The sequence below is a fragment of the Abramis brama genome, assembly GCF_963993115.1.
Source record: "Abramis brama genome assembly, chromosome: 2".
Classification (NCBI taxonomy): Eukaryota; Metazoa; Chordata; class Actinopteri; order Cypriniformes; family Leuciscidae; genus Abramis; species Abramis brama.
Window position 1 is genome coordinate 35,852,728 of NC_139964.1, and position 27,360 is coordinate 35,880,087.

Genomic DNA, 27,360 nt, shown 5'->3' on the forward strand with positions numbered 1-27,360 from the left:
GCAAGGTGCTAAAACTCAATAGTTAGCCCTTCAGACAACAACGTTCGATTTTCCTGCTCCTCCAAGAGGAGCCTACATCCTTACTCATACTCAAGCAAGGATGTAAAATCAAAGCAAGGTAATGCAGTGTGCCCAGAAGCTTTCATCACCCTGACTCTAAACCCCAAGGAAGCAACAGGGGAGGGGAGCTTAGGCCCTACTTAAACACCACAGAATACTTGGTGAGAGCAGCTCATACCCTGCCTTGAGTAATGGCACTCTACCTAAGATCTGCTATAGCTAGTGCGTCGTCTTTTCCTTCTAGCACTAGACCATAGTATGTGACCGATAACAAGGAGGGACACCCCAAAGGCGAACTTCCTCTGCTTGTCTGCATTGTCAAAACAGACCACAGTAGAGCACCCATCAAAGGGGAGTGACCCTACTTGAAAACCAGACAGCAGTTGGGGAGGGAGGTAAATGAGGTAGAGGAAATCCCTACCTCAAAGTGGCCCTGCATAACTCCATTCACCTAGTATCGATCCTTAGGGCCATCCAGTTGGGAGTCCCAAACAAGAGCAATGCAGTCTGCTCCTTCTTTAGTTTGCCAATAACTCTCATCCAGCATAAGCCAACCCCAAGGAGGCCGCAGGGGAGCTTATGCCCTACTTAAAAAAAAAAAAAAAACTGTATACTGGGGGAGAGACACAATATGCACAATATGAAACAAGTGACAGAAAGATTTTAGATTCCTGTTTTTCTTTTAAAGTTTTACCAATGGTTGTTTTTAACTCCTCCCTCAGGAGGGGGGCGATGAATGATAATGTAGAGTCCGCATAGTGAGGTCCTCTATATTCTATCAATCTGACCCTGGACCTAGGCCCCAGAGGAGCAAGCTGAACCCCAGCAGTGTTCTAGACCAGAAAAGATAGCGGAACGCAATTTTTTTTTCACGACTTATGCTCTTAACGTTAGTCCATACTCTGTGCCAATCACACAGGCCCATGAAGGCAGACCCATCCTCAGCGTAAATTGGAGGGGGCAGGAACACAAACTTCCAGCAGCACTGCTGAGTGTAATTCATGGTGTGCAGGGCCCCACAGGCCTGTCTTTATTTAGAATCAAGTGAGAACAGAGCCTCTTACCACGAATGCATCGTCATGAGTGCTTCCAAATCTATCAAGAGCCGAACGTGCTTGTGCAAATAATAGATTTCAAGTCGAACGCGCTCCAACAGTGTTTATCTCTCACGGGCATACAAATAAGTGGCTTCTGAAGACAATTTTTTTTACTTGGGCGCTCCACTTCATGGACTGTCGTCAGCCAATAATTTGGAGTGTTTGTCACACGTGCTTCAGACACCGGTCATGCTGATGGTGTTCCCCATAGCGTCAATCCAAAACACAGTGTCGAAGTTCTACTTTAAAAAGGGAACATGTTTTTACAAAAAAAACCAAAAAAACATTTACTTGAACAAATTGATGTTTTCAGGCCACTGGGACAATGTGTGGTTTCAGTTGGTTCTAGTAATAACTTTCTGAGTGAAAGTGTTCACACACAGTTGGTTTTACATACAAATATGTGATTTAGCATAGTGAATAAGGTCTAATGTCTGTCTCTACAATAACTATCAACAAGTTTACAAGTATTGTTTATTACAGCAGTTTATTACCATGATGTTCTATTCAAATATGGAACTAAGATTTGTTTGAACCAGCTGATATGTACACACATTCATAAAGTGAATTAGTAAAACAACAGATACAACACTATTCAAACACAATATGAGCACTTGTACATGTTTAGTTTCCTATGAATAGATGAAACATGGTGGATGAGGTGCTTCTCTAGTTTGATTAGTTTGATAGTTACAGTATGCACTTTATAGAACATTTTCTTGACTGATTTTTTTATTTCAAGAATCAAGGTTTTGGTGTGCTAAAACTGTCACTTGACATTTATTTTGAGTTTATTGTCAGTATGGGGTCAGTGTTCATGCAAATAGTCTATTTTGCTTGTATGGATGAAAATTAGCTATTTAGCTAACTCTGGCACATTTACAAGTTTACATTTACATTTACAAGTTTTACTACGGTGTTGATTAATGTGCATTGTCCCTGTTAAATAAAATAAAAATAAAATGGTGTTAAATTGAAGATGGCCTGAGAATGTCCTGGAGCTTCATTTTCAGGCATTGTAGCCCTTGAACAAGCACATATTAATGTTCCCTATGACATGAGCTAAAAAACAAACAAACCTTGGGGCCAAACATACTGTATGCAAAAATAGGAGTGAGCACATATATATTTACAGTTGCTTATGAACAGATGAAACAAAGTGAATGGGGCACTTCTGCTGGCATCAAATATAACAATTATTCAGTATATTTTGCTGGTTGTACCATCAGCCCAGGTAGGACAATCCCTTCAATCAATTTCATATAGCTTAGTTTTAAGAGTAAAATTACACACAAAATGCAATATTTATTACAAGATTTGATCCAGAAGTCATTACTACAGTAGGCTATATAAAGTGCTGATAATTTGAATGAATTGTGATTTTTGTAGCTCATAAAATGAAAGAAAACATTATGACAAGTCTTGTGCACACATTCTTTTCTGTTTTCTCAGCTCTCTAGAACCATGTGCAATTCATCCTTCATTATCAACGGTTCAACCGTATTAATCGGTCAGGGTATAAGTTGGTTCTGCATGTGTCAGGACCATTTTGGCCCTTATGTCGTCGTTTCCCTTTCAATATTGTGCTTTATTGTGGGAACGCCGATCCATTGCTGGTCCCTCTGGGTGTTTCTTCGTGGCAACATTAAACCAAACATGGTGTTTCCATTGAACATCACTATACTGGAGCTACTTTTTTGCATCCAGTGCTTTGCAGACTTCATTGATTTCAAGTATTCAACTATGGCGAGCTACAACTTATGTACATTTCTCATTGGTCTCACCTGGACTTTCAGACCTCTTATCCAGATCTGCACGTGTATGGAACAATATTTGGCAGTGATTCATCCACTAACATTCCTGAGATATAAGGGCATCCAGTACAGGATTGCATCAGTAGCAGTAGCTTGGATTACTGCAGTGGGCAACGGTTTGAGGCTTGTTTCCATCAGGATGACCTATTTTCGAGATCATGTATACTTTTTAATTTTTTGCATTGCAGCGATGATAACCTCCTTTTGCTGTGTGTCTGTCCTTCGTGCCCTAGAGAGTCCAGGACCAGGTAAACAAAAGAATGAAGAGATGACAGAAAAAGACAGACACAATAAAACTGACAGAGGCAGAGCTGTTGAGAACCAGCAGAAAAGGAAGGCCTTCAGAATCATCTCTCATATTTTAGTGACTATCCTGATTTGTTATTTACCTAACGTAGTAGCTTATTTCATGTGCATAGCTGAAGTCAGTACACGTATATTTGTGTGTGAAGCTGTTCCATCCGCTCTGTTCATCACTACGATTACTGTATTAATTTCACCACTAGTCAGAATGTATAATGATGGCCAGCTGAAGCACATGTGCTTTTCAAAGCTTAGAGGACAAATAAAAGGAAACTGAAAATCTATTTATCATTTTAGATCTCTTATGTGACATTATAGAATGTAATATCAATGTTTGTGCGCTCAACTTGATCTTCGACATCTTTCGACATAATTGGCATGGTGTGTCTTTTGTGAATTTTAATAAAATAACTAATTTAGTTAAAAGCCCATGTTCTTGTACACTGGAAAATATGTTTAATCACTATGCAGGTGATCAATTTAAATTGATTAACAAAGACAACTGTAAATAGTAATTAGTTTTTTTAGCAGATTGAAAACTATTGTTAAGGGGCAACAATCTGGAAGCCTTTTTGATGTCTGCCATACATCTAGTGAAATGAAACAGCACAAATATATTTGAAGAAAGCACACTAACATATTTTACTATTGCTACAGCATACTGAACCTTATTCAAATCATTATGTGGACATTTATAAAATGTATTTATCCAATGTACAGTATATGGTATATATGATATGAGCAAATATGAAAATAAATATTTTTAGCTTGAATTTAGAACTAAGACTGCTTTAAAGAAAGGAAGCATCAAATATATTCTAAAAGTCAATAACTGAAATTAAAATTAACGGCACATTTTACTATCTACGCTGTTCTGCTAAAAAGGCCAAGAATATATATATATATATATATATATATATATATTTTTTTTTTTTTTTTTTTTTTTTTGAATTATTGGGGCTGCTTTGCAAAACTTTCTTTTATGGAGACCAAATGATGTGTTACTGTTCATTAAAACATTTGTCGAAAACATGCAAAACTCTAAAGCTACTGAAAGTTAGCGTTAAAATATGTCTGTCTAACATTCGACAAGGTCAGAATTGTATATTCAAATACTACACCAAGACTGGTGTTTGGACCATTTCACATGTTGAATGTACCAACAATCATAAACACCCAGCTAAAACAACGGGGTCAGTTTTATGCAAACACAGTGTGAGTGGGAGCATTCATAGTTTCCAACGAACATATGAAACATGGTGGATGAGGGGCTTTCTGTTGCTTCGGTATCCTGATTTTCATTTTATGAGGGAAATAGTAAATTCATAGCATTTGTCACATAGAGAGTGTGATTAACTTCCAGTTTAACAAAATGTTATGTTACTAATTGAAAATAACATTAAACGCAACCGCATTTACTTGATTTGTTAAATTGGAATTCAAGTCTTAAAGTCAACAGAAGCACTAGGGGACATGTAAGGGAGTTTGATGGGTTTGATGCTCAGGTAGTTGGGGAATGCATATAAATAATTGTCTTAAATTTTGGGCAAATGGTCAGCTAGGGCAGATTTAAAAATATGCTTTCACTTCAAATGAAAAATCTCATAATGTACGCAAAACTATTTTTTATAAGATCTCAAAAGTGCTTATTATTTGACCATTTCAAGGATATTGCCCTTGTAGAGAGATCATTATCTGTGAACATAAAGCACAGGCCTCCACAGTCATAATAAACGTATAGATGTATGCAATTTAACCCTTGTGCGTCAATTAAACAAAGTTACACACAACCAAAAACTGTCATAAAAATTTGAAGCTTGGGAGCACAGACTTAAGTTTGGTCTAATTTTAAAGAAGACCGTTAGTAGATGATTGTTGAAGTTAAAAAACGAAACAAAAAAAAAGTTATAGATGTTTAAGTTTATGAAAATGATTTATTAACATTATTATATATAATTATATATTTTATAAAACATGTTGAACTCTAAAACTGCTTGAAAATAAAAGCCATAAATCTAAAGTTGTGTTCCAAATTTGAGGCTGATATCTAAAAAATATCCATTTTCCCAGTTAGATGCCAGCAAAGCTCCACTGGTACACACAGGTTTGTGATGTTTTTCTCTCTCAAATAGGTCTATTACGCGCACACATTTTTTTTTTTATTACACAAATACAAACCACACTCTGACATCCATACCAACACACCTACACAATTTTAGCTGCATAATTTCCCCAATTGGCTCAATAATACGCATAAGCAGAAAACGAATAAAGCGAATTTTTGCTTAATAGGCCAGACCCCAGAAAATGTCACCATCTGGTAAAAAAAAAAATAAATAAAAAAAATAATTTTGAAGCCTTGCCAAATGAATGAAAGCCTATTAACAAAGATTGCATAATTTTATAGTTAAATGGCCCTGGGATTAAAAATTGCAGTTTTAATGGGGATATTTTTGCCTTTGAGGACCTGAGTGGAACTATTTTGTGTACCTAGTGTAAAATAGATTTATTAAAGGAAATGGGGTTGAAATAGTACAATTCCAATAAAAAAACACAATTGTGCCAAAATGTATGCAGTTGGCATTAAAATGATGCTGTTGAATGATGAAAGCTATATGAATCACCATCAACAAAGTTTGGATAGCAAGTCAAGATTTGTTTGGAATATTTCACAATATGCATATATTTTGATATGCATAAGCACATGGCAATGACAAAACATGGCAAAGTAAAATAAAACTGTGACGATATGCAAATACAGCAGGCAGGTACATTTATAGTTGCCTAAATGGACAAAACCTGAAGGGACGAGGCATTTTTGGTACATTTTCACTTCTGGAAACATTTCTTGAAACAATTCTGTATATCAATCGAAGTATGACATTTCTTTAAATAATTTCTCAATTCAATGAGTGCTTCAGTTTTACTTGCATATAACATCCTTTCTGACTTGTTCAGACTCATTTGTTCCTTTTCTTTCTCTAGATCTCTACAACCATGCGCAATTCATCCTTCCAAATGAATGATTCATTCACTGCATTCGACCAGTCTGTAATGATGGTCTGTCTTTGTAAGGGGCATTTTGGCAGCATTGTCAGTTTTGCTACTTTAGCACTGTACTTCATTGTGGGAACGCCGACTCATTGCTGGTCCCTCTGGGTGTTTCTTCATGGGAACATCAAACCCAACTTGGTCATTCCACTGAACATCACTATAGCGGAGCTGTTTGTTTGCATCATTTGTTTTACTGACTTCATTGTTACCAGCTATCCCACTGTGGCAGGTAACAATTTCCTTGTCTTTCTCATTGGTCTCTGCTGGACTGTCAGACCTCTTCTCTAGATCTGCGTGTCTATTGACCATTACATGGCAGTGATTCATCCACTGACATTCCTGAGATATAAGGGCATCCAGTACAGGATTGCATCGGCAGCGGCAGCTTGGCTAATTGCAACGGGCAACAGCGTGAGGCTCGTTTTCATTGGATTGGAATATTTCCCAGATCATGTATTCTTTCTGGTTTTTTACATTGCAGTGATGATAATCCAACCCGATCTCACGGGAAAACGTACAAATTCTACGAGGTGGCTAATTCGTACGAATTCATACGACCTCACTCGTACGAATTCGTACGATTTTTGCAAAATCGTACATATTTTACGAATTGCCCAATTCGAATGAATTCATACGAATGACCTACCCCTGACCCCGCCCCTAAACCTACCCATCACGTGGGTTTAGACAAATCGTACAAATTCGTACAAGTGAGGTCGTACGAATTCGTACGAATTAGCCATCTTTTTATCATTCGTACGAATTCGTACGAATTGGTCGTGAGATAGCGTTGGATAATCTCATTTTGCTGTGTGTCTGTCCTTTATGCCCTGAAGCATCCAGGACCAGGTGAACAAACAAATGTAGAGAGACACAATAAAACTGACAGAGGCAGAGCTGTTGCGAACCAGCAGAAAAATAGGGCCTTCAAAATAATCTCTCATAGTTTAGTATTTATCATGATTTGCTATCTTCCTCAAGGAGGAGCTTATTTTATGCGCATAGCTAAAATCAGTAAACATGTATATATTTGCAATGTTTCTCCGCTGATTCTGACATTTAGTATGACTGCTATATTAATTTCACCACTGGTCAAGATGTATAATGAAAGCCAGATAAAACAAATAATGTGCTTTTCAAAGCTTAGAGAATAACTAAAAGGAAAACAGGAAAACTGAAAAAATATTTATTGAAGGTTTAATGTTTATTCCATTTAGATTTCTAAAAAGCAAAGAGCTATGACATCTAAAACATTTGTAATTTGTACATTAAGACCAAGAACAAAACATTCTCTTTAATGAATGTTCATGTACTGTATAAAGATCAGGAATACATTCAATGCATAGCATTTTTTGCAACATAATGTTGTCAGCATAATATTTTGCACAAAATAGTTTTTTCTGCATGAAACAACACAAAAAATGGATTTACTTCTGAGCATTATTAGGTTTTAAATTGTTTATTTTGAAAACAATTATATGTTTTTGATCAGGACAATTGTGAAGGTTGTGATTAATGTTATATTTTATTAAAAACAAAAAGCAAGCTTCATTATAGCTTCATTCAGATAGGATTTCAAGAACATCTGCTTCATGATTGTGATTTTGCTTTTGCTTATTGCTGGTCTGTAGTAAGGGTTGTCCTGCCCTAATATTGCTTTATGAATTATGATTTTTTTTATGTAACCTGTACATATCTTGAAAACTCCCTTGACCTGCAGCATATAAACAACCAATAATAAAACATTTGGGAGTTTGAATTTGAAACTTAACTTAGGCTTGGCCTTGGAAGACTTGATGAGTGAAAATGCTAGCATATAAGCACTATCTAATGAAAAGTGTTAGTATCTATTGCATTAGTTACTAGTATCTAATGAACTAGCCATTTGAAATACTTGTTACTAAAACTAGATACTTTTTAGGGATAAATGTTTAAACAGCTTGCAGTTTATATTGCACTAGCCTACTCAACAACAGTTTAACTGGGTAATTTGGTATCTATGAATTACTGGATACAGTCAATAAAACATTTTATAATGTTGTAGTGAGAGAAAACAAAAGTTACCACAGTTACTAATTATTCCAATGGGAAGGAAGTGAAGAGAGATTTCCAGTAGATTTGGGTATCAAAGACAAGTTGTCCACCATAGCATTAGCAACACCTGCCTGAAGATCACACAGTGAGTATAATTGATTTGTCTAAAAGGCTTTAGTCAATTATTATATTTTGTTTTACAGTAGTATACTGAAAAACATGTAGTGAGTTTGTTACACTCTGTTTTAATATGAAATAAAGGTGGAACGGCCAAGACAGACGAGTAATTTTAAATCATGATTATTTCTGCTCATTGTACATCATGTAAATTTTTCTGCTGTTTTAAATGTTATCACATTACATTAACATTCATCTAATATTATGCTTTACCAAGCCATAAAAGTGTGAAACCATGGGCTGTTTATCAGTGGCAGGCTGCTTAAATGGATTGAAACTGTGTGAAAATATTTATGAAGATAGTGAAATGAACAGAGCAAATTCAGCCGACTGTATAGCACATCTGTGGCTACATGCAATCAAGAATTCACCAGCAGGATTCCAAAGTCTCAAATCAAGCAGACTGAGTCTCAGGAATCAGGTAAAGGCTGCGAATACAGTAAATTAAATAAATAGGGCATTAATACTATATATCCTATCATGTTTTCTTTTTTATTTAGGGTCACCAACATTCTATAAACTCGTACTCATATCTGCAAACATGTATACATAAATTTTGCACTAACCAATTATTATTATTATTATTATTTTACATCTGGGTTTACTGCATGTTTTTGCAACAGGAATTTGTGTCTAATTTCCAAATGAATGTATGGATTGGCCTTACTGGCTGTGTTGAGGGAGTGTGGAAATTAAACTCATCTAAGGGTGATATTTGACTGACATTTCATTAGTTTCTTTTTTTTTTAACCCTTTGTCTGCCTGCTCACCAAATGGTTGAGCACATTTGGAGTCACTATATTTTATTGAGAGGAGTACCTAACTTAACTCAAGCTGATTGAGCCATCTCTACCATCTGGTTGAGGTTATGCCAAAGAAATCACTCCTGCCATGTGAACTGTTTTTGGTGAAATTTTAAGGTAAGCATATTTTTTTTGACATATTACACTGTAAGAGCCCCAACTTTACAAAATTATGTTACTTGGTGCTATGAAAAAAACTTAAATATGTTAATATGTCAAAAACATGCTCAACCAAATGGTTGATTTGTCACATAACGGTTAACTGTCACCCCCCTTTTTAAGAATGGACATTAAAATGCACTATTAAAACTTGGTTCTAATTCAAGAATGCAAGACAAAGACAAACATCCCAGTTCTTGCATGGCCAGCATACTCACCGGACATGTCACCAATTGAGCATGTTTGGGATGCTCTGGATCGGCGTATACGACAGCGTGTTCCAGGTCCTGCCAATATCCAGTAACTTCACACAGCCTTTGAAGAGGAGAGAACCAACATTCCACAGGCCACAATCAACAACCTGATCAACTCTATGCGAAGGAGATAGTGTTGCACTGCGTGAGGCAAATGGTGGTCACACACCAGGGGCCTCATTTATAACCGTTGCGTACGCACAAAACAGGCCCTGAAAGAGGCGTACGCCACTTCCGACGCATAAGTTTTGATTTATAAAAACAAACTTGACGGGAAAATTTGCGCACCTGCACGCAAACTCTGACCCATGCGTACGAACGTTTTGGATAGTGATGGGCGGATCGATCCTTAAGTATCGATACTTCGATACTGACGTGGTATCGAAAAGGATCGATCCTCACATAAAAATATCGATCCAAATGTGTTTTTTTACCAGTAATTTTTTATTAATTTAGCACGCAATTCAGTGCATAAAATAAGCTTCTAATTGGAAAAATAATCGAATGTTAGCGGATAATTGTGTAGGATCATTTATATACTGTCTATGTGTAGAATAGAACTTTTTCTCCTAGTCATCTGGATACAAGACGAAACCAATCAATCACAGAGAGCGTTCGATGCTGGTGCTTCGCTGAGCTCACAGGCCCAGTGCGTTTGGGAAACGAAGCCTTGCTTAGATGACAGAGAAACAATCGGGTTATTTCGCAATAAACAAACCAAAAGTGTACATAACGGTTCAAAATGTTGACGTCAGTAAGATTTTTTTAATGAAATTAATATTTTTATTCAACAAGGATCGATGCATTAATTTGATCAAAAGTGATCAGTCAAGGTAGACTGTTAAAAAAAAATCTACTTCATATAAATGCTGTTCTTTCAACTTTGTTCATCAAATATTTCTGTATAAATGTATCATGGTTTCCACAAAATTATGAAACTGTTTTCAACATTGATAATAATAAGAAATGTTTCCTGAGCAGCAAATCAGCATATTAAAATGAAATATCATCATGACTGGATTAATGATGCCGAAAATTCAGCTTTGATCACATGGATAAATTACAGTTTACTATGGCATAGAAAACAGATAGCCTATGTTAAATTGTAATATTACAGTTTTTACTGTAGGCTATTTTTGATCAAATAAATGCAGAAGAGAATTAAAAATCTTACAGACCCCAAACTTTTGAACAGTAGGCTAGTAGTAGGCTAGTACTATAATTAGGGTAGTTTTGTAAAAGTCACTGACTAATTACAGGCGAGTTGAGAGCACAAAATATTTAGGGCTAGTAGTTATGAAAACGTATTCAGATTTAGCATATTAATGATGCATTCACCTCATAAATCATGACACACGGCTCTAGCACAGGAAAGTGCATACAAGTTCAAGTGCATGCTTTTAAAATAAAAAAAGTATTGGTATCGGTATCGATATCGGTGATACTGGCTCTGTATTTACTTGGTATTGGATCGATACCGAAATTTGCAGTATCGCCCATCACTAGTTTTGGAGATGGAGCAGTTTGGCGACACCGATGGTGAGCTGGAGTTAAATGTCTTTTTGTTCACTTTTAGACAGAAAATCTAAAGAAATACAAGATAATACAAACATAATTTCACTCACCAAGCCTGTCACTTGAAGCAATTATCCATCCATTCTTAAATGTCCGCGCCAGCGAGCGCGTTGGGCCGTTTAGTGAAACTGACGCAAATAACAGTTTAAATAAATAAAATAATGATTTGTTTTACTTCTGATATAAACATTTAGATTACATATGCCATTCAAATTAATGGAGAACACTTAAACATGAAATCATTACTGAGAAGTTACAACATTTTTTATATTAAAATTCAATCAATATAAATATTTGTTGTGGATGCGATGTTTTTGAACACTTTTCTGTAGCGTGCTGTGTTTTAATGTTTTAACCACAGAGATAATTGCTTATCATGATAATACAAGATTGTCTGAGAAAATAGTTTCGTGCAAATAATGCCCAAGGCCAATCTGTTTCCATTAAAAATATAAATCAATTAAAAATACTATTCGGCCAGTGGAAAAGATGAAATCTTTGATTTTGCTTTTGAAACTTTATTTATGGGGGAAAAAAAGACACAACGCAATGTATAAAGTGAGTAAAGTTTCCAGAAACTTATTTTTTTCCCTTTTTTTTTTTTTTTTTTTTACAAACTTTTAGAAGTTATTTAGACATAAATTATGCACAAGAATAAAGCATGCAGCGAAGGCAATGACATGTAGCCTAGTTTTTGCAGAAAAAGAGATCACACCAGTCACAAGTTTTAACTTTTAAAAAATAGCTACATTAATAATGGATCTGGCTTGAGTCAAAATGCATGTCACTGAAACTCCTTATAGATAAACATCTTCACAGATTTTATTATGAATTAGAGGACTTTAATTTTGACAGGAGTTTTATTACCCGGAAATACAGCAGAACCGTTGCTCCCCGAACCCTGCATTAAGATGGCTTTCAGAACTGGACATGTTATCAACTACCTTCTGAACATTTTGTTTGAATACTGGTCATAATCGGATGGTGTGTGGAAATTAAGTCAAATTTAAGGGGGGTTTGGACACTGGAGGCGGTGTCCGATCTCGACGACACCTTCAGTTTCCCTTCGGCGTTCTGCACAGCAGCGCTCGCTATATCAGCGCTGCTACACTGGCTGAAGTGTTGAGTTTGTAAATATTATCAGCTCTCCTATCAGACTCCATCTAGACCAGTGCTTCTGTTAAAATGGCCACCATGGAGAAACTGATGAAAGCGTTTGAGTCGCTTAAATCATTCCAGCAGCAGCAAGGCCCGCTGTCGGCCGAGGAGCTCGTCCAGAAACAGTGAGTGCTGAACAATCAGTTGTTAATGCAGTTTAACGCTTTGATGCTTCATCATTATCATCATCGTCAGGGTGCTGACATCACCTGACACAGTCGCCATACTAATGTTATTATCACATGCATGAGGGCTGAGTGTTTTCTCGTATAAGGATGATTGTTGTTGTTGTCTTGGGTTTAAAAATCACATGGTGCTCAACTCGTTAGAAGTGTCACACAGCCTTTTGATAGATTCTGCGCCCATTTCGAGATAAACAGTGCACACTCCTTTAGAAAACGTTGGAAAAATGCTATAAAGGAACCAATAAATAACTCCTTATTTCTTGAGTAACGTTACTATTACAAAACCCGAGACTGGAAAGTGTTTATAAAATATTTATTTTGTTTGAAGCTGTAAATCTGTGTTTGAATGCAGCCTCTTGGTTTTTCCATCTTCTTGTCTGTCACTCATTATGAGTCAGCTCCCCAAAATATGCCAGATATTTATTATACACTTTTGACTAATCCCCCACAGTCACACTGAATATCTTGCAAAATCACAATATTTTGTGCCTAACACATGTATAAGATGCAAGAGCCATTTTGTTTTTCTGGTGTTGCTAGGTCTTAAGTTGAATATATGTTTTAAATGTTGTGAAGTGTTGAATTATATGGTCTCAGCACAGTTGGTTTTGAAGTGTTGAGGATTAATATGATGTAATTCTGATAAAGAGAAAATCAAATGAAGAACATTCTGCTGATTATCACTGGTTCATTTCAAAGTGGATATGCTATTTTAATTAGAAGAGCTTTTTAAAATCATATTTCGAAGTATATTAAACACTGTAAATAACAAACTCTAGGCCTAAATAAATACAGTGATAAGTCGTTGGATGGGAATTATTTGTAAATTGAGTGATTTCTTCATTTAGGACACACGGAGCATTGGGATGGTTCACTTTGCATTTTATCAGCACTGAACATTTGTTAATTAATGAGAATGAATAAATTATTGTTCTGTTAAAGCGAAAATATGTAATTTTTTCTGCCGCTAGGGGTCGCCAACCTCTTACAGTAACAAAGGCGTAGGTTGATGACGCATAAGCGGAATTATGGAACTTGTCGTCATGCCGATGGATCTAATAATGTTTATGGATGAGTGAATACATTGACGTTTTTAACATGACTGTGGTATGAAGAAGGTCGCGATTGCTAATGAGAGACAGATATCAGCGCCACACGCAAGTCCCGCGGATATAAAGGAATAATGTCATTTCATTCTACCGAACTACCCGCAAGTGCTAAATTACTACTCGCACATGTCAGTTTATTAGACGAATGAAACTTGTGAGGTAACGCAGCGCTGTTTCACTTGGTCTAACGTTACACTATCACACTAAACTGCATTTGGGTTGTTGAAAGTTATAATGTTATTCTATGTGTTAGTTTGTTGGCTGTATGAGACTAGCAGTAAGCTAGATCAACATTAGAATAACATACTGATCATATTCTGACATTTCATCATGTTGAGCTGTATAACTATTGATTAGATTTATGTACATTTCCTCACCTGTCTAAGAAAGTACATGCAAGAGCGGTGTCTCTGTCAAGTTGAAGTTAGTCGTGGACGTGGAGCTCTCTCCTCGTTTTATTTCTCCTTTTGTCCCAAAGTCTGCTTGCCATGGTCCATAATGTTTGAACGAAACAACAACAGTGTGAGCGTGCCGCTAGACGTAACGCAGTTGTCCACGTCTGTCGCCATGGTTACTATGGCAGTACGAGTGGAAACCAGGAATGACGCGTATATTACGTCATTGACGGGCGACAATGACCAGGCACGAGCCCAAAAAAGCACATCCATCCATCATAAAAGTAGTCCATACGGCTCCAGGGGGGTTAACAAATGGCCTTCTGAAGTGTAGCAATGCGTTTTTGTAAGAAAAATATCCATATATAACTTTAGAAACTGGCTTCTAGTAACATCTGTCCGCACGTTAACCTAGAGTCTAGTTCCGGCGGAAGAGTGACCTCTGACCCGACGTATGATGTAGGTGTAGCGTAAGCTAGGAGAGAACAGACTCCTCTCACGGTTCAAACAAATAGGGCTGGGCAACAAACCCAAGCTCCTCAGACATTTCTCTTTAAAATAGTTTTAGACTTCTAATTCCTGGTCTGTGTTTTTTGCTCTATCCCCTGCACTTCCGTGTTCAATATGTCATGCGTCGGGTCAGAGGTCACTCTTCCACCGGAACTCGACTTGTGTACGTCCTTTACCGGAAGCCAGTAATTAGTTTATAAAGTTATAAATATGGATATTTTTCTGACAAAAACGAATCGCTTCACTTCAGAAGGCCATTATTAACCTCCTTGAGCCGTATGGATTATTTTATGATGGATGGATGCGCTTTTTTGGGCTTCAAAATCTAAGGTACCATTCACACCCATTATAAAGCTGGGAAGAGCCAGGCTGTTTTTTAATATATAACTCTGATTGTGTTTGGCTGAAAAAAGAAAGTCATATACACCTAGGATGGCTTGAGGGTGAGTAAATTATGGGATAAGTTTTCATTTTTGGGTGAACTATCCCTTTAAGAGCAGCCAAGTGATCAACCACTGTAATATATGACCTATTATATAGTTTTTAGTGGTTGAAGAACGCTCATCTACTGAAGTCATTTGTTTGTGTTTAAATAAATTCAGATTTGTTGTGAATCACCACCTGTGAAAAGTGATTTTTAAATGTGCTGCATTCTAGAAGGACATCTTTATTGCTGCTATTTTAGCAAGATTACATTAACCTAATGTATTTAGGTAATCAGCATTGCTGATAAATTAAACACTCTTTGGCTGACTACTGTGGCCCAACATAATGTACTCCCTTACAGATTAATGTTCGATTTTCAGCTCAATTTCTTCTGTTTAGGTCGAGTTGCATATTATATCTGTGCTTGAAGATGTTGTGTTTACATTGAAATTTCACAGGCATTTAATTAATAATACTATATTAATTATTGTTCATCTATCCAAAATTATCTGTTTTACCTTGTAGACAAATAGTGATTCAAATAATGTGATCACATTATTCATGAAATGTTCTTATTCATTGTATTTTGTTTTCATGACTTTCACAGTAACACTGTTTTCTTACAGAAAAAAAGACCTTGCTACAACCAAAAAGGACAGAGTGACTCATTGCTTGACGATATGTGAAAACATCGTGGCACAGTCGCTGAGGTATGCAACAGTCAATGGACGGGCACGTCAGATTAAGGATAATCAGATTTAGTCACGTCTTATGAGTCATTTGCAAAAGCCTATTGGTGCTGAGGCTAGGTTGTAGGGCTGCTCGATTATGGAAAAAATCATAATCACGATTATTTTGGTCAGTATTGAAATCACGATTATGTAACACGATTATTTCACATGACTTTGGGAACGTGTCGCATTTATTAAAAAGACACGGTAACACTTTACAATAATGTTAATTAGTTAACAGTTAATGTATTAACTAACATGAACTAACAATGAGAAATACATTTGTTACAGTATTTATTAATCTTTTTTATTGTTAGTTAATAAAAATACAGCTGTTCATTGTTTGTTCATGTTAGTTTACAGTGCATTAACTAATGTTAACAAATACAACCTTTCATTTTAATAACGTATTAGTAAATGGTGAAATTAATATTAACTAAGATTAGTAAATGCTGTAGAAGTATTGTTCATTATTAGTTAATCTTAATAAAGGTAGTTAACTAATGCTAATTAATGAACCTTATTGTAAAGTGTTACCAAAGACACCTTTCAACAATTCTTAAAAAATCGAAATTTGAACATTTATTGTACTTTTTGAACTATTAAAATAAATAATATATAACAGATAATACTTCAATGAGTATTTTAATAATTCCCGCAGGTCTACCACTTATAATGCGGGAAATTCCCCCGCAAACATTGATTCACTTTAGCATGTAGATTGTATGAGTAGCCTAAATGAATCCACACAGACTATAAAATCAAATCAATCATTTTAAAACTTTCTCCAAGAAGCAATTTCACAAACCGCGTGAGTGTTCAGCGGTGCCGCGTCTTCTCTCTCTGTCTCTCAAAATGCGCTGGACAAGGCAAGCGTCGAAACTACACATTCGCGTTTAGGAGTCGGGACATGATGGAATTGTCACTTGTACAATCGGACCAGCATTGCATCGTAACTAAAGTTTATCATTTTCACTTCTTTTTAAGTTTTATCAGTTTAAACATTCAAGCTGAGAGAGTTTATGGCATCGGGAGGGGCGGATGTGCGCGCGTCATTCAGAACAAAAGACAAAATAAGAGCGTTCTTTCAAAACAGAACATGGCAAAATAATCGTTTTTACTCGATTATACTATTTTGGTGATCGTTGGGAGCAAAAATCGAAATCGAAATTCAATTAATTGCACAGCCCTACTAGGTTGGCTTTTTTCATCTTTGGAATGCAAATTCAGTGAAGGTATTTAAGATGAAAACCCCTCATTTATCACAGGTCACCTAGCAAAGTTTAACGTGAATGCTAGCAGTTTTCAAAGCCCAGTTCTTTCAGCTTGAATGCACTTGTAAATTTTTTTAATGCACTTCTAAATTTTCAGCTGCCATTCTTCCAGTCTTCCGTGTCACGTGATCCTTCTAATATGCTGATTTGCTATAAATTCAATCAAATGGCTAAAATAAATGGACAAATTGGGACCTAATGTACATAATGAACATATTTTATCCAGGCCAGTGCTAATTTAAGAGCTTTAGCCCATCATGTTTAGCACACTGTATGTGTAATGTATGTTATTGCTTTTTGTTATTAGGACGTCTCCAGAGTTCCAGAAACTGCTCGGAATTGCTATGGAAATGTTCTTGCTGTGCAGCGATGACAAGGAGTCTGACGTCAGGATGGTGGCAGATGAGTGCCTAAACAAAATCATCAAAGTAAGTCATGCATTGTTTGAATGTCATAAATTCATTTGGATGATGATGATTATAGTGATGTTTTGTATTTAATTATAATATCATTTCTTTTTGTTTTTCAATTCAATTCATGTTTATTTGTATAGCGCTTTTCACAATACACATCATTTCAAAGCAGCTTTACAGAAAAAAGAAAGTCCATATTACAATTTAGAGTGTTCTGTTATCAGAGGTAACTTGTCTAAGTTATGTATTTCAGAAATGTACATATACAAAAATCAGTTAGCTGAAAATTTAATAATTTTAAAAATGTAGTAATTTAATGCAGATACAATGAGCTCTTTGAAGTAATGAATACTTGTTTGTTAACAAATGATTATGACATTTAGAAAATATATATGTTTTTCTTTTCAGGCATTGATGGATTCCAACTTGCCTAGACTGCAGCTTGAACTGTACAAAGAGATTAAAAAGGTGAATCAGATTGCATTCTCTTTATGGTTTTGGATGTATTCTCACCAGGAACAAAAGTTTGACTGGCTTTTTTTTAGGGATGCACTGAAATTTCGGCTGCGGAAAATGGTGTTTTTGGCTGAAAGAGAAATAATAATAAGCAGCAATAATAATAATAATTAATAAATGAGCACTAAAGCGGTGTGTTATAATGATTTCTGACAGATCATGTGACACTGAAGACTGATGTAACAGCTGCAGAAAATTCAGCTCACATAAATTCAAATAGAAAACATTTATTTTAAATGGTAATATTTCACAATATTACTGTTTTTTGATCAAATAAATTCAGCCTTGGTGAGCAGAAGAAACTTGATTCAGAAACATTAAAGTCTTAACTATTCCAAACTTTTGACTGCCAGAGTAGACTTTATAGATAGTCTTGTTCTCTCTAATGACCTGTACTGATCGCTAACCGAGCATTACTCTGTCTATTGTCACAGAACGCTGCCTCTCGGAGTCTGCGGGCAGCCCTGTGGAGGTTTGCTGAGCTCGCTCACCTGGTGCGTCCACAGAAATGCAGGTATGCTTATTGACTTAAAGTCAGTTACTTCCATTGGTCTGTTCAGAAACAAGTGAAACTGATCCTGGGTTAGTGATTACAAAGTGAAATTCAGATTTAGTATCGATCAGCAAACTCAAAATTTTTATATTTCTCTCTTTGTTTTTTTAGGCCGTACCTTGTGAATCTGCTGCCATGTCTGACACGGATCACAAAACGTCAGGAGGAGACTGTGCAGGAAACTCTTTCTTCTTCAATTCCTAAAATCATGTCTGCCCTTGGACACTTCGCCAATGACGGAGAGATCAAGGTATTTAATGCAGTCTGTGAGTTCAGTACTAATGAAATATTGTGCTAGTTTTTAAAAAACCCAAAGGAAACCACTGTAACCTAAGCCAATACTGTGTTTTTGGTTTAGTTGAAAGTTTGTCAAAGTAAAAGGTTTCCAAAGAACACATCACCTGCTTTTCAGGTAGAAATGTACCTTCAAAAGTCATGCCACAGCAATATTAACCATTCAGGGTGGCCTCATTCATTTGACATGTCAGTTAGATTCCCCTGGCCTGAATTCTGTGATTTGGCACTTCAGTGTGGGATTTCCCTCACTGTTATCTTTTCTCACTGTCTGAAGCTGTAAATGCGCAGTGGTGACATCATCTTCTCAATATGGAATGTGACTCAGTCAGATTGGATTTAATTATCCATGAGCCTCGGCTTCCTCACATCAGTGAGAGCCAGAAACTGTCTGTTCCCTTTCCAAGAACAAATTCACATTTAAAGACAGGGGAATTGTCATTTTAGTGCTGTTTTCTGATGTTCTCATTTCATATGCAAGGACATGTGAAGGCCCTTGGGAAGACAGAAATGTTCACCCAAAAATGAAAATTCTGTCAGTAATTACTCACCCTCATGTTGTTCCAACCCCGTAAGACTTTCGTTCATCTTCGGAACACAAATTAAGATATTTTTGATTAAATCTGAGAGCTGGCTCACTCCTCCATAGGCTTCTAAGACATTATAACTTGCTGGCCCAGAAAATGTATTAAAGACATCGTTAATATAGTCCAAGTGACTACAGTGGCTCAATCTTAAGTTTATAAAGCGACGAGAATACTTTTTGTGCGCAAAAAAGCCCAAAAATAACGACTTTATTCCACTTTTCATTTCCTTCTCTCTGGGCCTCGAGTTTTTTCGCGTAGTGTTTTAGCGCAGCGCGTCTGTGTTGCACGTCACACGTAGGCTCACTATTGGCCGACGCTGGTCATGTGTGTGATGCGTGTGACGTGCAACACAGACGTTATTAAAGTCGTTATTTTTGTGTTTTTTTTGCGCACAAAAAGTATTCTCGTCGCTTTATAAACTTAAGATTGAGCCACTGTAGTCACTTGGACTATATTAACGATGTCTTTAATACATTTTCTGGGCCAGCAAGTTATAGTGTCTTAGAAGCCTATGGAGGAGTGAGCCAGCTCTCAGATTTAATCAAAAATATCTTAATTTGTGTTCCGAAGATGAACGAAAGTCTTACGGGGTTGGAACAACATGAGGGTGAGTAATTACTGACAGCATTTTCATTTTTGGGTGAACTAACCCTTTAAACGGTTAACCACAGTTTAAAAATGATACAGAATACACAACTATTGACGAGTTTAGATGTTTTTGAAAGAAAAGGTTCTTATGCTCACCAAGGCTGCATTTATTTGATCAAAAATACAGTGAATATAAATAACAGTAATATTGTGAAATATTATCATTGTTTAAAATAGCTGTTTTCTATTTTAATGTTTTAAAATATAATTTATTCCTGTGATGGCAAAGCTGATTTTTCATCAGCCATTACTCCAATCTTCAGTGTCACATGATCTTTCAGAAAGCATTCTAAAATGCTGATTTGCTGCTCGATTATTATTGGTGCTTAATTATTAATAATGATTATTATAATTCTCAATGTTGGAAACACTGATGATAATGTTTAATATTTTCGTGGAAACCATAATAAAAAAATTTCCAGGATTTTTTGATGAATAGAAAGTTATTCTTTTTTAGAACAGCATTTAATTGAAATAGAAACTGAGTCCAGGGAGTGAATTTGGAGGTTCACTCTAGTTCCAGTTAGAAAAAGAGGAATTCCATCTTTTATCCATGTAATACTGTAGCCTCCAGGTGCAAATAATTGAATACATAAATATTGTGGGATTTTCTGCATCTATGGTTTAAAAATATTTAATATGTCCTCAACTAGGGTCCCCCCCAATGAATCTCAGCCACTTCCACCACTGATTATATCCTTATTATGCAATCTTTTGCAGAAGAGGGATCACAAATTCACAAGGGAACACACAAATAAAAAATTCAGTGTGTGCGTAAGCAATCATGTTCCTAGACTTGCATAAAAACCTAAACTATAAAGTATTATTTATATAAAAGCAGTGTTATAATTAATAAAGCAACTTAATAGGATTTCAGAAATGTATAAATCCCACTTTTTAAATTACTCTTATTCATATGCGGTCATTTTAAATGTTGCACTCATGAATGTGTATTTAGATGCTGCTGAAGGCCTTTGTTGCCAACCTGAAGTCCAGTTCTCCCACTATTCGCCGAACAGCGGCCAGCTCGGCTGTCAGCGTGTGTCAGCACTCACGCAGAACACACTACTTCTACACCTGGCTCCTCAACGTGCTGCTCGGTAGGACGCCCACACACTGGACAAACTGACTCCGGCAAAACCGCGTGCTTCAAATGTCTTCATTCAGTTGCCTGTTTTCTTCCTCTCTCTCAGGTTTGGTAGTGCCGGTGGATGAGGAGCATTCCAGTCACCTGATTCTGGGTGTATTACTGACGTTGCGCTACCTGATGCCTCTTGTTCAGCAGCAGGCTCCTAACAGCAGTCTGAAGGGCAGCTTTGGGCTCGTTCGTAAAGAGGCAGACGTCACTCCTGCACCTGAGCAACTCATACAGGTACCAGAGCTGATAATCGTCATTGTATCTTTGTGATTTAACATATTGATATAATGGAAAACGTGCCATTTTTAAAAAATTTACCATTTATTGAAATTCATATAATACCATTCAAAAGTTTGGAGCCTGTGAGATTTTTTACAAATGTTTTTGACAGAAAAAAAAAGTAGTTTTGTGAAATAATATTTTAAATTTAAAGTAGGCTAACTGTTTTTATTTGAATATTTTTTTAAATGTAATTTATTCCTGTGATGGTAAAGCTGAATTTTCAACATTACTCCATTCTTCAGTGTCACATGATCCTTCAAAAATCAATCTAAAATGCTGATTTGTTGCTCAAGAAACATTTTTTTATAATGAATGTATAGAAGAATCCTCAAAATAACTATTTTATTTGAAATAGAAATCTTTTGTAACAACGTAAAAGTCTGTCACTTTTGGATCAATTTAATGCATCCTTGCTGAAAAAAAGTATTAATTTCTTTGAAAAACCTTACTGACCCCAATCTTTTGGTACTGTGTGTAAAAACATGTAGTTCAGAAATCATGTTTGTGATAATGTCATAACTGTTATGACATGACCACCAACATTTATATATCATGCCCATTCAGTAACTTAGCAGGGTTGCCGTTATTTTTTTTTAGGAAATCATGACATTTACAAAAATAAGTCACTTACATATTAACATTTTTAAGGTACAATAGCAAAAGCACAGGGTTTATAGAGAGGGTAACTAAATTCGAACTGTTTTTAATGCACAAAAACCAACATTATAATTGGAAAAATGTTATGATCACTTCTAGTTGTACAGATAATTTTGGAGTTTAGATTTTGTTGTTGTATTATGTTTATCTATGTGTGTTGGAGTGATTTACTATATGTGGCTGTGTATTTGTGCACGTGTAAAGCCTTATCTCGTGTTCTTAGGTCTATGAACTGACCCTGCACTACACGCAACACTGGGATCATAATGTGGTGACGGCATCTCTGGAGCTTCTGCAGCAGGTGTTTCGCACTCCTCCCCCTGAGCTCCTAAACGCTCTCATCACACCCGGAAAAATCACACACACCAGTGTCTTCAGAGAAGAGACAGAGTGCCGCGCACGCAGTGGCAGCATCCTCGAGCTTATAGGTAAATATTGCATCATACAGACCGTTGCGTTTATCCTATTAGTGGTCATGCCACAATAGTTTGGACAGTCGTCTTTGTTAAACTGTCAGTGGAAAAGCATCTTGTGGGAAAATAAGGGTTGCTTTGGGTATATAAGGGACTTTAATAAGTAGTAGTCGACCAATATTTGATTTTGTTTATACCGATAACTAAATTTGGAGAACATGGCTGATAACCGATTAATCAGCCAATAGTCTTTAAAATCAGTAATATGAAAGAAATCTTTCCACTTCATGTAAAATGTTACTGTATTTTATTATAAAATAAACGATGACATAACCATAATAATTTTAAAATTAAAATTGGTGACTACTGACACACCGACATCTTTTTTTTTAACTTGTATAACTTATATGCTTATATAAATAATGTACAAGGAAGGGAGAGAGGAAAAAAATTGAATGGAAATGGATGGGAAAATATAATGAAATTTTACATATTGCATATCACATGAATGTTATACTGTGCTCACATTTTAGATGTATATATTTGACCTTGCTCGCACATTATTTTGTGCATAACCACTTCATAAACTTTATTTTGTAAGAACAGCACAGAGGAACGTGGAGCAGTTAAAAACTATTTCAAACTATTGCATCAATTTTTACTGATAACCGATAGTTCAGTGCAGATTAATTGGTAAAAACGATATAAACGAGTTATCTTTATAAGTTGTTAAATTGTTAGTTTTCTTTTTTTGATTTTAGCTGGTAAAGTTATTTGCTACTCACTAATTACTAATAACATGTCTTAATAATTCAGCTTTTAATATTTCTCACACTGCTTATTAATATTTCCTATCCTGTTAATCATGAATCTGTATCTTCAAGATTGACTGCACCACTGCAATCCAATTTTTCACCACGCATGTGCTTTTCATTCTCTGCTTATTCCTTCCTCTAACCCTCCAAATGAATTTTTGGGCGTTTTCTGCTCTTTTCGCTTCCTGTTTCCTGCATACAGCCGGTGGGTCAACATGCAGTCCTCTCCTCCTCAGGAAGCAGAAAGGTGACTTCTTGTCTGCCCTTCTTTTGTGTCTAACCTACTGACATATTTCTCGGCTGTCTGTGGCATGTTGGTAGAACTTCACTAGTTTTAATAATGAATGTGTAATCAGAGTTTTAGGAATGTGCTCGGAATAGAAAATGTTTATTGTGTTATAATGATATGCCTTGAATCTTGTGATTGTCTTAGGTAAGCTGTTGTCAGGTGAAGAAGAGGGTTTGGAGGATGACCCTGAGAGGGCAGAGGTCACCACTGGATCCTTCACAGGTAAGTTGAGGAGAGGTGTGCTGTTATGTTTCAGACGTTCTCCTGACAGATGAAAGAAAATCATCGTAAAAAAAAAAAATCCCATAAGCTTATTTTAAAGGAAGGAGCAGAGCCATATTTAGGAACCTGAATATCATATACACTATTGTTCAAAAGTTTGGGGTCAGTAAGATTACCTTTAATAACCAAAATTAATACTTTTTTCTAATAGGACAGTAAAGTCATTTACAATAGTACAAAAGATTTCAGTTTCAAATAAATCCTTTTGTTTTGAACGTTCTATTCATTAAATAATACAGAACAAATGTATTACTGTTTCCATACAAATATTAAGCAGCACAACTGTTTTCAATATTGATAATAATAAGAAGTGTTTCTTAAGCAGCAAATCAGCATATTAGAATGATTTCTGAAGGATCATGTGACACTGAAGACTGGAGTAATGATGCTGAAAAATTCTGCTTTGCCATCAAAATAATACAGTATATTTTAAAATATAGTCAAATGGAAAGCAGTGACACAAAACACCTTCACCATGGCAACTACTCAGAGTATCATAGCCATGAATTTTGCATTTTTCATCAAATGTAAAAATCGAGTTAATTTTCAATTTTACATACTCATTGGATTCAAACAAATACATTACATGTATTGTGCGGCAGGAATAATGCATTGTTGCACTCTTTCACATTTCCTTAAGCCTCGGTCGGTGGCGACAGCTCCAGTGAAGCTCCCTCCTCATCAGGTGTTTCGTCTCTTGGCACATCTGACATCATCACAGAGCAGCCACGGTCCTCCCAGCATACCCTGCAGCCGGGGGACTCAGTGGACCTGAGTGCGTCAGAGCAGGGTGTAGGGCCTGATACTCCAGATGAGGAAGATGAGGAGGACATGCTAAGCCGCAGCTCAAGCGGGGGCGCTGGGGTCGTCAGCACGTCCGGCGACTTGATAGCGGATGGCAACCAGATGTCAGTGGGAGCCGTGTCATCGTCGCCCCCTAGTGACAGTTCCCAGACGACTACGGAGGGGCCGGACTCCGCCGTGACGCCTTCAGACTGCGCCGAGCTCGTAAGTGTCACCAGCAGGCGCAATCGGAACCATTCACCACCTTCCCCAACTCCCACCGAAGGCCCGGACACACACTCCGAAAGCGAGTCATCTATCTACAGGCCATCCTCTTCCTCCTTCTCTACCTCGTCTTCTTCCTCCACCTTTTCTGCCATCTCTTCCTCTAGCAGTAGTGACCAGGTCAGCAGAGGACAGGGGGTGAGGTTATTGTTGCTCGTCCCCGCCCCTGATAGGACCCCGCCCCTTATTTGCCCCGCCCCCACATGCACGACCTCTCTCCTGAGGTGTTGAAACGCCTTTGTTTACCTCATTCTGGACCAATGATTAAAAACCAAGTCCCAACAACAATGATGCTGATGTCAGATCAGTTTTAAGGGCGTCATTTGAAGATGAATCTGTGTTGTTATTGTTAATTAAAATGATATTTAAAACAAAGTTTTAATAAAATAAAATGTATTTGAAAATTAGATATGTTGCTTTGGCTACTAGCTGAAATAAAATAGTTTAAGTTGGAGTATTACGATTAACTAAAGCTGAAATAAAAATAAAATAAAATAGAAATATTTGAGGAAAACAAAAACTAATAAAAACAACAAAAGCACATAAACTTACTAAAGTGAAAATAAAAACTGAAAGCATGTAAATATAAGGCTATTCAAAATATTAATACATACTAAAATAGAATATAAATAAAACTAAAATAACACTAGATCGATTTTTTTGCCGTTTCCCTGTTTTGATAAATCGATGAACCGCAAACCACGGACCACAAGCTCCTTTCAGCCAAATTAGAAGACTGAAACTTACCACTGTATAAATGAATAACTAATGAATCAGTCATTAAATCCTCATCAGTAGTGCAACTGCGAGTTGGTGAGGCCCAAAATTGTCTTGACATGCATATGATTAAGCTTTGATCAAACAATATTTGTATGAGTTCCCCAAAGTGATGCTGCATGTTCGACTGTTGTTTGTGTACCTATGCATGAATGAGTTGTTGTGAATGTTTATTCTTGTTTGTGAGTTTAGTTCATTTTTATTGGCACATATATATAATATATATATCTGTACTGTATATGTGTGTGATATGTAGGTGCTGGATGGCAGTGAGAGTCAGTACTCAGGGATGCAGATCGGCACACTGCAGGATGAAGAAGAGGAGGGAGCAGCTCCACAACCTGACAAACCCCCAGAGCCTTTCTCCCAGTCGGCACTGGGTACACATACTCGCTTGTACACTTGCTCAGTTATACGCCCTGCTTTATTAGTTATCCTTTTGGCTCACAGTTCTGTTTTCTCTTGTCGCATAGCTTTAAGTAAGCCCCATCTTCTGGAGGGAAAAGGTCACAACAGGCAATCATCTGACAGCAGTGTGGATCGATTCATACCAAAGGAAGAGGTTCTGGAACCTGCAGAACTTGACAACAAGGTGAACATGCACGTAAAAAGTGATGTTGTACATCTCAAGTCCTCACAGATCCTTTACAGAGAATTAAAAGTTGAACTGTACAGTCTGTGAATCTTTTGTATATGTTCTGTGTGTTTAGCCATCTAGGATTAAAGGAAATATTGGTCACTATACTGATCCAAAGGAAGAGCCTCTTGTGCATTGTGTCCGGCTGCTGTCTGCCTCCTTCCTGCTCACCGGCCAAAGAAATGGTGAGAAACATGACTATAGCTTTACATGGACTCTCATGTGTTGCTTGAATCTGTGTGTTGCTTGTCACAATATCATATACAAGGCTCTTGGGTGTTGGTGTTTGCTATTTTAACATTAAAGTGTGTTTCTTCAATGTATGTATGTATGTATGTAGCAGGGCTGGTTCCTGATAACGAGGTGCGTGTGAGCGTTAAGGCGTTAGCCGTTAGCTGTGTGGGGGCAGCAGCAGCTCTTCTACCTGAAGCCTTCTTCAACAAACTCTACCTGCAGCCACTAGATGGACAACAACCAGATGGTGAGAAATACACTGACAATGATCCTGTTCATCCATCGGTCTCCCACTCTCTGTTTTTTGGTTTTGTTTTGACATCTTTTTTTTACATGTATTTTTTTGTTTGACACCTGTTTTGTTTTCTTTTGTTTTGACATCTATTTTTTGTTGTGTTTTTGTTTCGACAGCTATTTTTTTTTTCTGATCTCTATTTTGTTTTGTTTTGATGTCTGTCTTTTGTCAGTTTTGTGTTTTGACATCTATCTTTTGTTTTGTCTTGACATCTGTTTTGATTTTCTTTTGTTTTAAGATCTATTTTGTTTATTGTTAACTATTTTTTGTTTCGACATATATTTAGTTAGTTAGTTTGACATCTGTTTTGTTTTGACATCTATCTTTTGTTTTGTCTTGACATC

The 27,360-nt window shown here is 36.6% G+C and overlaps 1 protein-coding gene across 4 annotated transcripts in view; it reads left to right on the forward strand.

Moving 5' to 3' along the window:
- The first annotated feature begins 12,168 nt into the window (after positions 1 to 12,168).
- htt (huntingtin) overlaps positions 12,169 to 27,360 on the forward strand; it is a 48,122-nt gene continuing 32,930 nt past the window's right edge. For 2 of the 4 annotated variants that reach the window (XM_084093955.1, XM_084093957.1), the window contains exons 1-15: positions 12,169 to 12,613; positions 15,740 to 15,823; positions 17,426 to 17,546; positions 17,940 to 17,999; positions 18,482 to 18,561; positions 18,712 to 18,850; positions 21,088 to 21,229; positions 21,323 to 21,501; positions 22,430 to 22,634; positions 23,868 to 23,945; positions 24,646 to 25,013; positions 26,107 to 26,230; positions 26,324 to 26,442; positions 26,561 to 26,672; positions 26,828 to 26,968. In XM_084093955.1, the coding sequence (XP_083950081.1) occupies positions 12,516 to 12,613; positions 15,740 to 15,823; positions 17,426 to 17,546; positions 17,940 to 17,999; positions 18,482 to 18,561; positions 18,712 to 18,850; positions 21,088 to 21,229; positions 21,323 to 21,501; positions 22,430 to 22,634; positions 23,868 to 23,945; positions 24,646 to 25,013; positions 26,107 to 26,230; positions 26,324 to 26,442; positions 26,561 to 26,672; positions 26,828 to 26,968 (2,050 nt within the window). In that variant the 5' untranslated portion in view covers positions 12,169 to 12,515. The remainder of the gene's footprint in view (positions 12,614 to 15,739; positions 15,824 to 17,425; positions 17,547 to 17,939; positions 18,000 to 18,481; positions 18,562 to 18,711; positions 18,851 to 21,087; positions 21,230 to 21,322; positions 21,502 to 22,429; positions 22,635 to 23,867; positions 23,946 to 24,645; positions 25,014 to 26,106; positions 26,231 to 26,323; positions 26,443 to 26,560; positions 26,673 to 26,827; positions 26,969 to 27,360) is intronic. The other 2 variants (XM_084093956.1, XM_084093958.1) reach the window with 1 other exon arrangement.